Below are 14,070 nucleotides of genomic sequence, written 5' to 3'. Positions count from 1 at the left end.
TAAGATGATGTATCAAAAATATAAATAAAGGTAATTAAAGAAAAAATGTTCAGTGTAGTTTTAAAAACTACTAAGAAACACACAGGCTTATTAGAGAAGATTTTAGAGATCATTTTAATTCTTCTATAGATAAGGAAACTAATGCCTAGAGATATCCACTCAACGAATCAATCAATCCACTAGAACCAAATGCTCTGGCTCTCAGACCAATGTTCTTTAAATTATATCTCATGTTTGAAACATTTTGTAGTCTAGCCCAGAAGTTTAAAAATATATAAAAGATTCCAATATGCACCTGTGTTCCTGGGCTGGAGATTTTCTGTGATTTAAGTGTAGCCGAATAAGGCTGATGGTGTCATGAGGAAGAGACGGTATCGTGAGGGGAGGGTGAACTACATCTCAATGATCTGCAGTTACCTTCTGATGTATGGTGAGAAGCTGACTCCATGCATCTCTTTACTAGGGGAAGAGGGCTGGTTGAGTAATATTGAGAGAACGAACATCCCTCCTGCAGAAGACAGGGACAGGCACCCTCATAGTTAGCAGACTGCCTGAGCTATGACAAATCCCTGCCCTTATAGCCACTTCACTTTCCCACATCGTGGTAGACATCAGCAATTGCCCCGTGAGCTGACACAGCCCTAGAACTCTTCTTTAAATATTGGTGCCACAACCAATTTTGGGGGACTGGTGTTTTGAGACAAAACTTTGACATCCTTGGTAGGGATCAAGTCACCATGACTACAGGAACCAGAATGGGTGATTATGATGAACTGAGTGATGTGGACCAATCGCTGAGGAAAGAGAGGTGAAGTGGTTGTCCCCAGCAATTCTGCAGACCAGTGATGAGACGACGTGGAGAAGGGTGATGCTGTAGTACTGAAGAGCACCCACCTGAGAGGTGAGGGGTCCATTCATTCATTGGTTTTTTCCAAGATAAGTTTCTGGGGCATCTACTATGTGACAGGTGCTTGGGACATGACTTAGAGATGGTGCTTGCCCTCACAGAGCTTACATTCTGCTGAAGGAAAGGGACATGAAACTGACAAACAGTTACATATATGGGATATTATTATATTAACTGAATAGAAATAAAGTGGGGAAAGGAGACACGATAGAGGGCACAGGGGGCTGTGTTGGAATGAAGTGGGGGGTGAGCTTCTTTTAGAAGCAGTTATCTTTTAGATAAATTAAGAATAAGAAAAATAAAAAGCTTTTACTTTATTCCTTCTCTAAGCCTTCCTTTCTTTATGTAGATATCAGTTTATGATCTATATTATTTTTCATCTCCCCAAAGAACTTCTTTTAACATTTCTTGCAGGGCAGGCCTGCTGGCAATTAATTCCTCTTTTTTTTATTGTCTGAAATTGTCTTTATTTACCTTTCAATGTTGAAGGATAATTTTGCTGGATATAGAATTCTGGGATGATGTTTTTTGCCTTTCAATGCTTTAAATATTTTATTCCATTCTCTTCTTGCTTGCATGATTTCTGATGAGAAGTCTGCTGTAATTCTTTTTAAAATTTAATTTAATTTTTAAATTGATAAATAAAGATAGTGTATATATACATATAGTGTATTACATGATGTTTTGAAATATGTGTACATTGTGGAATCAGTTGAGCTAATTAACATATACATTATCTCACATATCATTTTTTGTGGTGAGAAGGAACACAAAAATCTACTCTCTTAGCAATTTTCAAATCCAATACAATGTTATTAACTATACTCACCATGTTGCATAATCAGTGTCTCTCACTTTTTATCCTTGTTCCTCTATAAGGTGTATATTTCCCCCTGCTCTTTAGCTGCTTTCAAATTTTTCTCTTTGTGTTTGGTTTAAATATGAAATACCTATGTTCTCACTTACAAGTGGGAGCTAAGCTATGGGTATGCATGGTCATACAGAGTGGAGTAACAGATATTGGATACTTCAAAGGTGGGAGGGTGGGAGGAGGGTGAGGGGTGAAAAATTACCTAATGGGTATAATGTACACTATTCAGGTGATGGGTACGCTAAAAGTCCAGACTTCAACGCTGTACAATATATCCATGTAACAACACTGCATTTGTACCCATAAATCTATTGAAATAAAAAAAATGAAACAAAGGCAAATGTAAGCATGCTTTCTTAAAAAAATGATATGCCTAAATTTTTGTTTGTTTTTGTTCATTGGGTTTTTGTTTGTTTGTTTATTTTGCCTTTATCCTGCTAGATGTTCTCTGAGGTGTCTATCACCATTTTTAGAAAATTCTCAGGTATAGTTACTTCAAATATTTTTTTCTGTTTCATTCTTTCTCATTTCTTCCTCTGATATTCCAGTTATATGCATGTTATACCTTGTAAAATTGTCCCAAAGTTCTTGTATGTGCTGTGGTGTCCTTTTTTTGGTTTGTTTTAATTCCCTTTCCCTTTATGTTTTAGTTTGGTGGAGTTCCTATTGACCTATCTTCAAGCTTACTGATTTCTCTTTGGCCATGTCCAATCTATTAATGAGCCTATCAAGGGCATTTTTCATTTCTGCTACAGTGTTTTTCTATTTTTTTTTAATTCTTTCTTAGAATTTCCATTTATCTGCTTATCTTACCCATCTGTTCTTTTATGCTGTCTACTTTTTCCAGTAGAGCCCATATTAATCATAGTTATTTTAAATTCCTTTTATGATAATTCCAACCTCTGTGTCTTATCTGAATTTGACGCTTATGCTTGCTTTGTCTCTTCAGTCTGTGTTTTTTCTTGCCTTTGGGTATGCCTCACAATTTTTTACTGAAAGCCAAACATGATGGCTGGATGTGGTGGTTCATGTCTATAATCCCAGCACTCTGGAGGCCAAGGTGGGAAGAATGCTCGAGGCCAGGAGTTTGAGACCAGCCTGGGCGATGTAGCAAAACCCTGTACCTACAAAAAAATTGAAAAAATTTATTAAAAAACTAGCTGGGTATAGTGGCATGCACCTCTAGTCCTAGTTATTCGGGAGGCTGAGGCAGGAGGATCAGGCTGAGGCCCAGGAGTTTGAGGAGGCAGTGAGCCATGATTGTGCCACCATACTCCAGCCTGGGCAACAGATTGAGACCTCCTCTGTGAAAGAAAAAAAAAGAACTGGAATAAACTAATCTTTAGTGTGAGGTTTTATGTTAATCTGGCTAGGTGTTGGGCTGTGTTTAATGTTTGCTGTAGCTATAGGTGCCAGAAGCTTCACATTTTCCCAGTGTTCTTACTTTTTTCTATCCTCTGGACTTCGGGCTTCCCTAACCATTCTTCCTAAGAGAGAGTCTGCATTTTGCACTTCTCTAGTTGTAATCCACTGTTCTTATGCTGAAGCCCTGCTGGTGTGATGGGAAGGTGCAGGGAAGGGAAGCATCCTATAACTTTAGGATTAAATCTCAGTCTTTCAGTGGGTATGTGACCATCACATGTATTGCTTTGATTTTTTTTTTCTCCCTCCTAGGTAAGACAGGAAAGAGAAAAGGGGCTGGAGTGGGAAAAATGCCCTTCCTTCAGGCTGGAATAAGGCTCTGATATGCCTTTGTTATGGAGAATGTTCTGGGAATGTTTTATAATGGTTATTCTTCCCTTCTTCCTGTCACAGCCATGAAGGAATAGTTCTCAGTTCTCAGACTTTCACCTTGAGAAACTGGTGGAGTTCATTGAGGCAAAACCCATTAAAATGTAGGGATTCCCTAACACTGGTCCCCAGGAAGTTTTTATTATCAAGCTAGTCCACACTTAGCCTTTAGCAGCTCATCAAATGTACCATTTAAATGTTCCTATCAATTTATAGTTCCAGAAGATTCTGCTCCAAGGAAACAGATCTTGGTTTGACTCTTTGGATTCACTGTACGAAAGTACCACACACATCCAGGTTGCCATCACCTCTCACCTGGGCGACCACCCACTGCCTTCTAATTGGCTTCCACTCTTGTCTCCTTCTGCCAGTTCCCTTGGGGGCTGATGCAAAGGTCAATGCTGCTGTCCTGACTCATCTAGTAGCTTTAGTAGCTTTCCACAGCATGTTGTGCAACCTCCTGGTGCCTCACCTGCTCCTTCCCTCCCGCCATCAGCAGCTCTCAGTCCCAGGGTCATGTCTCAGTCTTCATCAAGCTGGGATGCTCGTTTTCCCCACACCTGAAGTGACTAAACTCTTTTCAGCCTTCGGGTCAGTTTCAGATTAAATGAAAGCTTCACAGGTCTCCATTCATGCGTCTCTGTCTCAGCCCCTTGTTTTTCCCTTGATATGAGTCACTGAAATTTCTAACCGTTTAGCTCTGGCCTAGTTTTGCCACCTTCCCCAGTACATTGTAAGCTCCATGAGGGCAAAGACTACATTTGCCTTATTCTATTGTATCCCCAGGGTCAACTACAGGGCAAGGCACATAGTAGGCACTCAATAAATATTTTTGAATGAAGGAATGCATACAATGAGGAAATCCCTGGATAGCTGAAAAATATGTTACTTTCTTCTTGAGTCCTTACTACTGAGAGAGGTCATTCAGGAGCAATAGAGGGAGAGAGGAAGGATTATTTTCAGTAATACAATCATAATGATAATAGTAACAGCTAAGACTTGCTGAGTACTTCCCATGTGCCAGGTACTGCTGTAAGCCTTGTCTATTAACTCATTTAATCTGCATTCCAACCCTGTTTGGTAGGTATTATCATTATTCCCATTTTGGGAATGAGGAAACTGAGGCAAAGAGAACTTAAGCAGCTTGGCGTAGGTAACACAGCCAGGAGGGAGTAAAACGTAGATTTCACCTGCGCAATCTGGGCTCAGAGCTTGTGCACTTGGCCTCTAAGCTCTCCCATGTCTCAGGGCTTGGTGCTCCCTGGACTTTTCCCCTGGCCTCAACACCATTAGCTTAAAAATTACTCTCACTCCCCGCTAGGAGAAAAGGTGACTGGGAGGTGGCAGACTTCCTTAAACTCCGTTTTGTGGTCTAAGAATACTTTTAAAAAGTGTAACGTTGGAGTTTCTAGTGTTAACAGAAGACCTATTTAAGGTTTCTGTTTGGTTTTAGATATGCTAGAGATGAAATCAATTCACTTTATGCTCCTATTTGTACCTAGAGTGAAGGGCACAGTGAGCTTTGGGGGATTGATGGTCTCTGTGTTTCATGTCTCCCTTTAGGACAGTTGTCGCCAGTCTCTTCATAACAGGAACATGCTGGAGTTAGGAGCATGAGTGAGAAGAGACGGAGGGGGGACAAACACACAGAAGTCATATTTTGAGGGATAGCTCTAAGAAGTGGGTGTGGAGTCAGCATCACGCTCACTGGCACCTCAGATGGGCTGAATGTACAGGAGTCTTTTTCTATTGAATCTAAAATGAACACATCAACATCTGTCATGGTTTGTCATGAGCTATTTTGCAGCTCAAAGGGAATGAGAACTTGTTTCTGTAAATTGCTTTTTAGTCCTGAGATTTATTTTATTGTACCTTGAAATCTCCTGTCTGCCACAATATTATTTCAAGTAAAATTAGCAACAGATGGAAGACCTGTGCTGCAAAATAAGAAGTGGAGATGCTTACACATTAAAAGAACTTGCAAATCTTGAATATTGGGAAGACTTTTTTAAAAACAAAATGCCAAAAACTCAGTAGTTGGGCAAAGTTGGGCCCTTCAGTAGCTTGAGGTAGCCCGAGGGAGAAGTTAAGAATGTGGGCCTTTTGCAGGCGTACATAGGTGCAAAACCCAATTTGGTTAATTTTATTCATTGGGCCTTAGACAGAGTACTCGACTTTCCTGCCTAAGACGCCATTTCTTCTCCTGTATGTTATAAATAATGCTGATGGCATTTTCTATGGGTCAAGGCTTGGACAGTAGGACAGAGCCTGGCCACTGATCAGTGCTGAGTATTTGTTAGCCGTTATCACCGTGGCGGTTTGCGTCCCTCGCTTCATGAAGCCCAATTCACGGGGGTCAGGTGTATCCTCTGGCACCACTGGCACTGCTGGTTTAGTAGAAAAACAAAACTCTCTCAAGACTTCATGTCCCAAACTCAGCTTCTTCACCGCCTGACTAGTGGTGTGACAAGATGCTTACTCTCTTTGAGGCTTAGTTTCCTCCTAAAATGAGTATCTGGAGAGTTTTTGTCAGGCATAAGTGAAATTACTGGTGTGAAACCAATAAAATATAAAGGAACATGTGAGTTGTAAAGGGGAATATAATGCTGGTTTCTGAAATGAAGACTGTCTATAGAATGATACCTGAGGAAGATGTCACCAATGGTATAGCTCTAGTATGTTTGTGATTGTTTGACTGAATAAAAGTGGTAACAATGCCTTAAACCTCTGATGAGTGACTGAGACCCACCCTGATCACACGTGTTAATCACCGAAGGCCTTATCGTGCACCAATACGTGGGCCCCACCCTCACTGGTTGGTCACAGGTAGGACCAAGTATCTATATTTTCTAAAGTATGTCAGATATTGTGTAACGTGCAGCCAGAGTTGGGAAATATTGAATTAGATGCAAGGGATGTGAAACCTAACAAAAGGCACCAGACTTTAAGTCATGGGCTATGGGTTTTGGCTCCAGTTCTGTCATTATCTGGAATGGTAAATTTGAAAAATGTTTAAAAAAAGAATGAAAGTCATTGGGGAATTGCAAAAGGATTTTCCATTTCCAACAGTTTTTGGTTGCGATTTCTTAATGCAAAAACAACTGGCTTTTCTATCTATTCAGGAAACCTGCTAGTTATATCCTAGAAGAAACCTGAAGTTCATTCAGGGGTATGTGGAACACGAAGGGTCTTGTTTTCTGTGCCGAAGTCCATTTTGCTATAAATCAGCTGATCGATTTAGTCTCAGAATGATCATTTCTACTGGCCTCAGTAATCACTGGGGCAGCACCTACTATATGGTAGAAGCTCAATGAATATTGGTTGAATAACTATTAATAAATAAATAAGCACAATAACCACTTATCCCAACATCATACACAGTGAGTTCAATAATTATTCCCTGTACGTATGTATATACGTTTATGCACACACTCATTTTTATATATATGTGTATATATATAAATATATAAAAGTCCTGTTCTATGCAAATACAAAGTTACTTACTTGCTCTTTGGAGAAGCAGTGAAATCTTTGATGCAGAGGTAGTAAGGTCCAGTTCCCTGGAGGTATTTAAATTAAACAGGGGTGGATGTTGAAGGTGATGGAGGCTCAGTCTCAGATGACCTTTTTTTTTTTTATTTCAGAGTATTATGGGGGTAAAAACATTTTGGTTACATAAATTGCTTTTGTACAGTTTGAGCCAAAGTTATAAGTGTGCCCATCACCCAAATAGTGTGCACTGTACTCGTTAGGTGTGAATTTATTCATCCCTTTCCCCCCCCACCTGCTTGATTTCTGATGAGTTTTATATCCATATGTGCACATAAGTGTTGTTTGATTAGTTCCAATTTAATAGTGACCTTTAAGGTCTCTTTCCACATATAACTTCGGGGATATGCAAGTGTGTAAAGTGTCTCAGGTCTTCCATTCTGTTCTTGATAATTGAACAATGGACAAGGACAGATCAAATGCCGTTGGTTCTAGTGTTGTTTGTTTTCCTTTGGGATCAAGAGATCCAGTGCTACTGTTCTGAAAGATTCTAGATGTTTCTTTGCATTTGTGAAAGCCCGATAAATTTGTCTACTATTTCAAATTATGGGCACTAAGATGAAATGGGGCAACCAATTAAAATGAAAATAAAAGCTCTATCTAAAGTATTGGAGGTAGACCAGATTTCTAGAGCTCTAAGATCTGCTTGTGTACAGGGCTTGCGGATGCATCCCCACTGTTCCAAGCTGAATATTTATAAAATCACGTTCTGCGGCGAAGATGTTATAATAGGAGGTAATCGATAGTGTGGCTTCTACAAGCCTGGCCATAGACCAAAGATGGCCTGTGATGATTCAGGGAACAGTCATGTTTTACATATCCCATACTGCATTTTTCAAAAAATGAATGTTACCAACATTTACAACTCAGAAATTTTCATACATAAAAATATATATATTTCTGCTTCTGCAGAAAATCCGGAAAGACTTTCTGCACTGGACCCACATTGCCTCAAGGCAATGAAAGATATGATCTGAAAGTGTCTTCCCTGCCCCCTTTAATGGGACACATAGCCCCAGGATACCCCTACTTGGTCCTTTCTCTCATTTCTATTATCTGCCTGGCTGCTGGAGGCCTTTGCTTTGGTTTCCCCTCGCAGACAAGGTTATAGCTCAGGAGGACTGTGTCCTGGCACTTAGCATGGACAGCAACCTCTTTGCTATTTGTGCCTTGAACACAGGGAATGCGTGTCTTGTTACAAGTTGTTACACCTTGGCACAGTTTCTTCTGCATAGTAGAGCCCAAGAAATCCATTCCCTTCCTTCTCCCATTTCACACCTGCCGCTTTCTGGTTTTTCCTCTTTTCTATCCCCCAAATCTGGATGCTTTTTTTTTTTTAAGTGAAAAGGGCTGCTATCAATAATTATAGTTGACCCTTGAACAATGCAGAAGTTAGGGGCACTGACACCCATGCAGTTGAAAATCTATGTATAACTTTTGACTCCCCCAAAACTTAACTACTAATAGTCTATTGTTGACCAGAAGTTTACTGATGACATAGTCAATTAACACATATTTTGTATATTATATGTATTATATTCCATTCTTATAATAAAGTAAGCTAGATAAAAGAAAATGTTATTAAGAAAATCATAAGGAAGAGAAAATATATTTACTATTCATTAAGTGGAAATAGCTCATCATAAAGGTCTTCATCCTTGTCATCTTCATGTTGAGTAGGCTGAGGAGGAGGAGGAAGAGGAGGGGTTGGTCTTGCTGACTTGGGTGGCAGAAGTGAAAGAAAATTCACATGTAAGTGGACCCACACAGTTCAAATCCATGTTGTTCAAGGATCAACTGTACTCTGGGACAATGTGTAAATTGAAACTATTTTGGGTATATTAGTTTTCTAGGGCTGCTATAAAAATGTACTATAAACTGAATGGCTTAAAACAACAGAAATTTATTTATTTTTTACAGTTCTGGAGGCCAGAAGTCCAAATCTAGATGTCAGCAGGGTTGGAGGTTCTAAAGCAGAAATTTGTTCAATGCATTTTTTGTGAATTTGGGGGGTTCTGGCAACACTTGGTGCTCCTCGGCTATTAGATGCATCCCTCTAATCCCAGCCTCCTTCATTACATGGCATTCTTTCTGTGTGTCTGTGTCTCTGTTTTCTCTTCTTGGTAGGACCCCAGTCATATTGGATTAAGGACAACCATGATGGTCTCATCTTAACTTGATAGCATTTGCAAATAAGGTTATATTCACAGGTACATGAGGTTAGGACTTCAACATATCTGTTAGAGGACACAATTTAACACATATCAAACTGGGTCATTTGGTCATACTACCACAGGCCCAATGTATTCCTGCAAATTGCCTTTCATTTGTCCAAATGTGTCTGCCCATAACCCACCCAATCAGATCCCTAAGCTCTGAAAATTTCTCCTTCCTCATTCTGCTTCCTCCATGAATGATCTTATTATCTTATTCCACATCACTGCTGGGTAAAAGATATCTGGTTAAATAAATTTACAGTCAGGAATGCTAAACTATATTAACTCTCTAGAGTTTATCTGCATTGTCTAATTAAATGTGCTTTCTGGATTATAAGTAATATATATTCAGTGCATAAGATTTGAACATTACATAAAAATACCCAAAGTTTGAATTATACCACTGAGAAACAACTATTAATTTGGTTCATTTTCTTCCAGTTTTTATTCTTGGTATTTTAAAAATAAAATTGTATAATTTTACATATTTTTATACTTAAGCATTTTTAATATAAACTCTATTTTACTACTAATAATGTTAATATTCAATATTTATTTATTCATATTTCTATATGCCAAGTAGTACTCTAAGGAGTTACAGTGCAGTATGTAATCTATTCCTTATACTATTCCTAGAGGTAGGTACAATTATCCCTAGTTTATGAATGAGAAACTGAGACAGGGTAAACCTAAAGGAATTTTTCCAGGGTATACAGCTAGTAATTTGTGGAATTTGTAGAATTTGTAGAATCAGTATTCAAATCCAGCTCACCAAGCTCCAGAGCTTGCACTCACACCACTGTGAATAATATCTTATCTTAGAAATAAGCCATAATTCATTTTTATTTATATGAAAAAAAAAGAATTTCAAAAAAGGATTGGATTGGGTAATAAGATAAAGGCAAATGAATCTTGTATCTTCTCATCCTCTTCACAGAACCCCTCTCCCCAAAAGAGACCTTAGCACTTTCAAATGCCAATCCTAAATCATCACACACACACACCCGATCCGTACAGTTGTGCTATCTGGAGAATTATTCCTCCCTCTTTCTTTCTGTCTCCTCCACCCATAACTAACCCATTACCAACGGGCTAAGAAGCCAGTTTTGATTCTTTGATATCTCTTTAAATTATCTTCTCTGCACCTCCTCCTCTGTGCCAGGGAAACCTGGCATTGTACCAGCTCTGCTCATTACTGTCTTTGATTGTTGGGGACTCTTTCTCCTGTTTACTTTCTGCTGAGAAGTTAGAAATTTCGATATGAATGTTCCAAGTTGACACAGTAGCTATTAGTTTCTCACTGGAAGTGAATTATGTAGAGGAACCCACTTCAACTGCTGGATAAGAATCAAAGTGGGAGGCATAGCTTTTCTCTGCATGTTTTATAATACTCTAGAGCAGTTTTAAGCAACTGAGATTGCTTTTCCCCTTCTGACAGTGCATCAAGGGGAGTGTCTTGAGCAGTCAGGATTGGGATGTGGGGTTGAAAGATCTAGATTCAAGTTCCATCTCTGCTGAGTAATAACTTTTTTTCTTGTAAGGACACCAGTCAAATTAGATTAGGACCCACCCTAATACAGCATAACTTTATCTCAACTTGGTTATATCTCAAAAGGCTCTGTTTCCAAATAAGTTCACATGCACAAGTACTGAGGGTTAGGACTTTAACATATCTTTTGGGGGCCACACAATTCAACGTATAAGCCCAACCTAGCTTTCTGACCTGTAAAATGGAGATAATAATACTATCTGCTAGACACGGTTCTTGTAAAGATTAAATGACAAACATGTCCAGGGCCTCACACCGTGACTAAAACACAGCTTGAACTCGACACAAGCTTTCCTAGTCTTCTTCCTCCCTTTCCAGAACTTTCCCTTCTCTTCTTCTCCTGCTCAGCTACTCTGGTCCCTGTCTTCTTTGTCATTTCTCTTTGCTCAGGGTAGAAACATGAAATAAGCAACCAAAAGTCCATATGCCACCTGAGTTCATCCTTCCTGCCAGTAATTTAGTAGGTGAGATTAAAGTATATATTTTCAAACTATTGTGTTTTCCTTTTATATTTCTAGAAAGGACTCAGAGTCCAATGGCATATAAAAGACTGCTTTGCACTCACCAGTACATAATCCCCAGGTCTTCTGTAAGCACAGTTGCTTTTGAAGAAGAAAGCTACAGAGAATCCTGTTCTTCCCCAGCACCATCCAGTGAAACAGATGAGGCCCCACTGATCTTTGGTGTTGGGGAAGAGATTAAGAATGGAGCCAAAGGAGCACCGAAGCAGGCCTGGAACAGTCCATTTGTGTGGCAGCCAATGGCACAAAAGCCCATCCAGCCATTCTCGGTAAATCCTGTTCACCTGGAGGCTGCAGGCATGCACATCAATAGACACAGGAGACTTCACAACCAGCCCTTGACCGACTCCAAGGGAAATTCTGGTAGGTATCACATTGTGGTTCCTAACTCTTTTCTTGTTTCGACTGGTCATGTTTTGTTTTTAACTTCAATGTAAACAAAAATTATTGACTCAATGGCAGGTCCTATTCTAGAAGGTATGATAAGAACTGTATTAGTCAACCCTTAATGAACATATGCCCCCTGCCAAGCATCGTATTGAAGGAGAAAACAGGTGTGAGTTGATGACAGGTAATTTGGTGCTTCAGGTATTGCACCTGAGAATGACAGCTGTTAATTACTGTTATCATCATTCCAGCCCCATTTATCAAACTCTTACCATGTTCCAGACACTATGCTAAGAATTTTTTATTATTTTATGAAATCCTCATATAACACTCAGGCAGATAATATCATTATCCCCATTTTACTGATAAGGAAGCCATGAATTTATAGCACAGGATAATGTATATAATAATGAAATGTCTCAAACTCACACATCGTAATAAAATGAATGATTATAAGTAAGGAGATGTCCCAGAATGAATGAGCTTTGGAACCCGGAAGACCTGGGCTCAAATATCAGCTTTCTCCCATTTCAGCTGTGTAGTCACGATCACATCCTATACGTGTTCTTTGAGCTCAGGTTTTTCATCTGTAAACTAATGACAATTACTACTTTGCAAAGATGTTGTAATTAAAGGATTGACATAAATAAAGTTTCCTGAACATAGTAAGGATTGAGTGGTGCTGGTGATGGTGGTGGTGATGTTTATGGTGCTAGTGTTCAGATTGGAGGAGAGAAAATGTAAGGAAAAACTGCCTGTCTCCAAAGATTCTATGAACCATTATGTGTGACAGAAGAAGGATTAGACTGATGTTATGTAGCCTTTTTTTTTTTTTAGGAAAATTTTGAGGTAGATTTTGCTCCAAATGTTTTGTACAATTCACTGGAATTGATCAAAAGAAGGAAGAGATAGATTTTGATTCAATACAAACGAGAACTTTCTTTGACCTAGAGAATGTACTGCTTGGGGTGGAAGAACTCAAGAAGGGGGCTGGGAGATCTTCTTCCCAAGAGGCTGAGTCAGAGATTCCATTTCTGGGAGGGTGGGGCTGAGGATGAGAAGCAGATGATGCTGGTTGGTTAACGTTTTTGGAGTCTTACTGTGTACAAGACAATGTGCTAAAATATGAACATATATTTTCAATTTTGATTCATATGGCCCTCCTCTGAGTTAGGAACTGTTATTTCCCACGTTTTAGATGTGAACTCTGGGGCCCATAGATGTTTGTAACTTTAGGGCTGGAGCCAGAATTCAAGCTTTCCATTCCGACTCTAGGTCACAGCATTCCTATATTAAGGTTCAAAATATGGCAGTAATAGCTGTTGGGTATTGAGCACTTACTATGTACTTTACACCCAACATTTTATCATGTTCTTCCCTCTGATACTTAGCTAGTTTTCTTTTTCACTTCAAGTCTTTACTGAAATGTTACCTACTTGGGTCTCTTCTAACTTCCTTTCTTGCTTTATTTTTCTCCATAGGATTGATTAACGGCTCACATTTATAATTTTTTCATTTGCTTACTTATTGGTCTGCTTTTCCTCCCTTCTTCCTCCCCCATGAGTAAAATGTAAGCTTTCTGAGAGCAGGGATATTGCCTGTCTGATGCCCTTCTGTATCCCAGTGTCTAGAATACTACCAGGCACAACGTAGGCACTCCAATATTAGTGAATGAATAAGTGAATAAACAAACAATCTCACTAGCAACCCTCTAAAGTAGGTAATGCAACCCTTATGCTTCAGATAAGGACAAAGAGACACAGGACAGGTGACGGCCAGGATTTGAATCTATGATGGCCTGACTCCAAAGCTTTGTTTATTTCACTATACTACACTGCCTCCCTTAAACAGTTTGTTGCAAAATGCGTCACTACCGAATTGCTTTCAAGGAAGGAATTTCTATTCTTTGGCTCAAGACAGAGGACAACATATTCTGTCTAGGTCATGTCCTGTTGTTCCAAAACCCAGAGCCACATCCATGTTCTCTGGTCGATGCTTCTCGCATGAAATATTGACACAATATTGCCAAGAGTAGAAATCCAATGCCAATCATCTGCCAAGAGTAGAAATCCAAATCAACAGCTATTAAGCATCTAGTTTTTGCAAAGCAATGAGTTTGAAAGCTTTCATTTACCTGGAGCTATTACAATGCCATTCCACCTTTATTACCAGGAAACCATCCTCATTGGAGAAATCAAATTCACTAAAAATTTTTCTCTGTGACTTGGGTATATTGAGTGTGCAGTGGAAGGTGACCAATACATGCCAGGCATAGAACC

General features: G+C 39.3%; 1 protein-coding gene across 1 annotated transcript in view; it reads left to right on the top strand.

Moving 5' to 3' along the window:
• The window catches only part of LOC105815108 (chromosome unknown open reading frame, human C12orf42), a 108,630-nt gene that overhangs the window by 92,927 nt on the left and 1,633 nt on the right, over positions 1–14,070 (top strand). Inside the window, exon 5 of the mRNA XM_012650244.1 lies at positions 11,402–11,767. Coding sequence (XP_012505698.1) covers positions 11,402–11,767 — 366 coding nt within the window. The remainder of the gene's footprint in view (positions 1–11,401; positions 11,768–14,070) is intronic.

The sequence above is a fragment of the Propithecus coquereli genome, unplaced genomic scaffold, assembly GCF_000956105.1.
Source record: "Propithecus coquereli isolate 6110/MARCELLA unplaced genomic scaffold, Pcoq_1.0 Scaffold316, whole genome shotgun sequence".
Taxonomy (NCBI): Eukaryota; Metazoa; Chordata; class Mammalia; order Primates; family Indriidae; genus Propithecus; species Propithecus coquereli.
The sequence above is the reverse complement of the archived record's forward strand: the minus strand, read 5'-3'. Positions and strand labels throughout refer to the sequence as shown.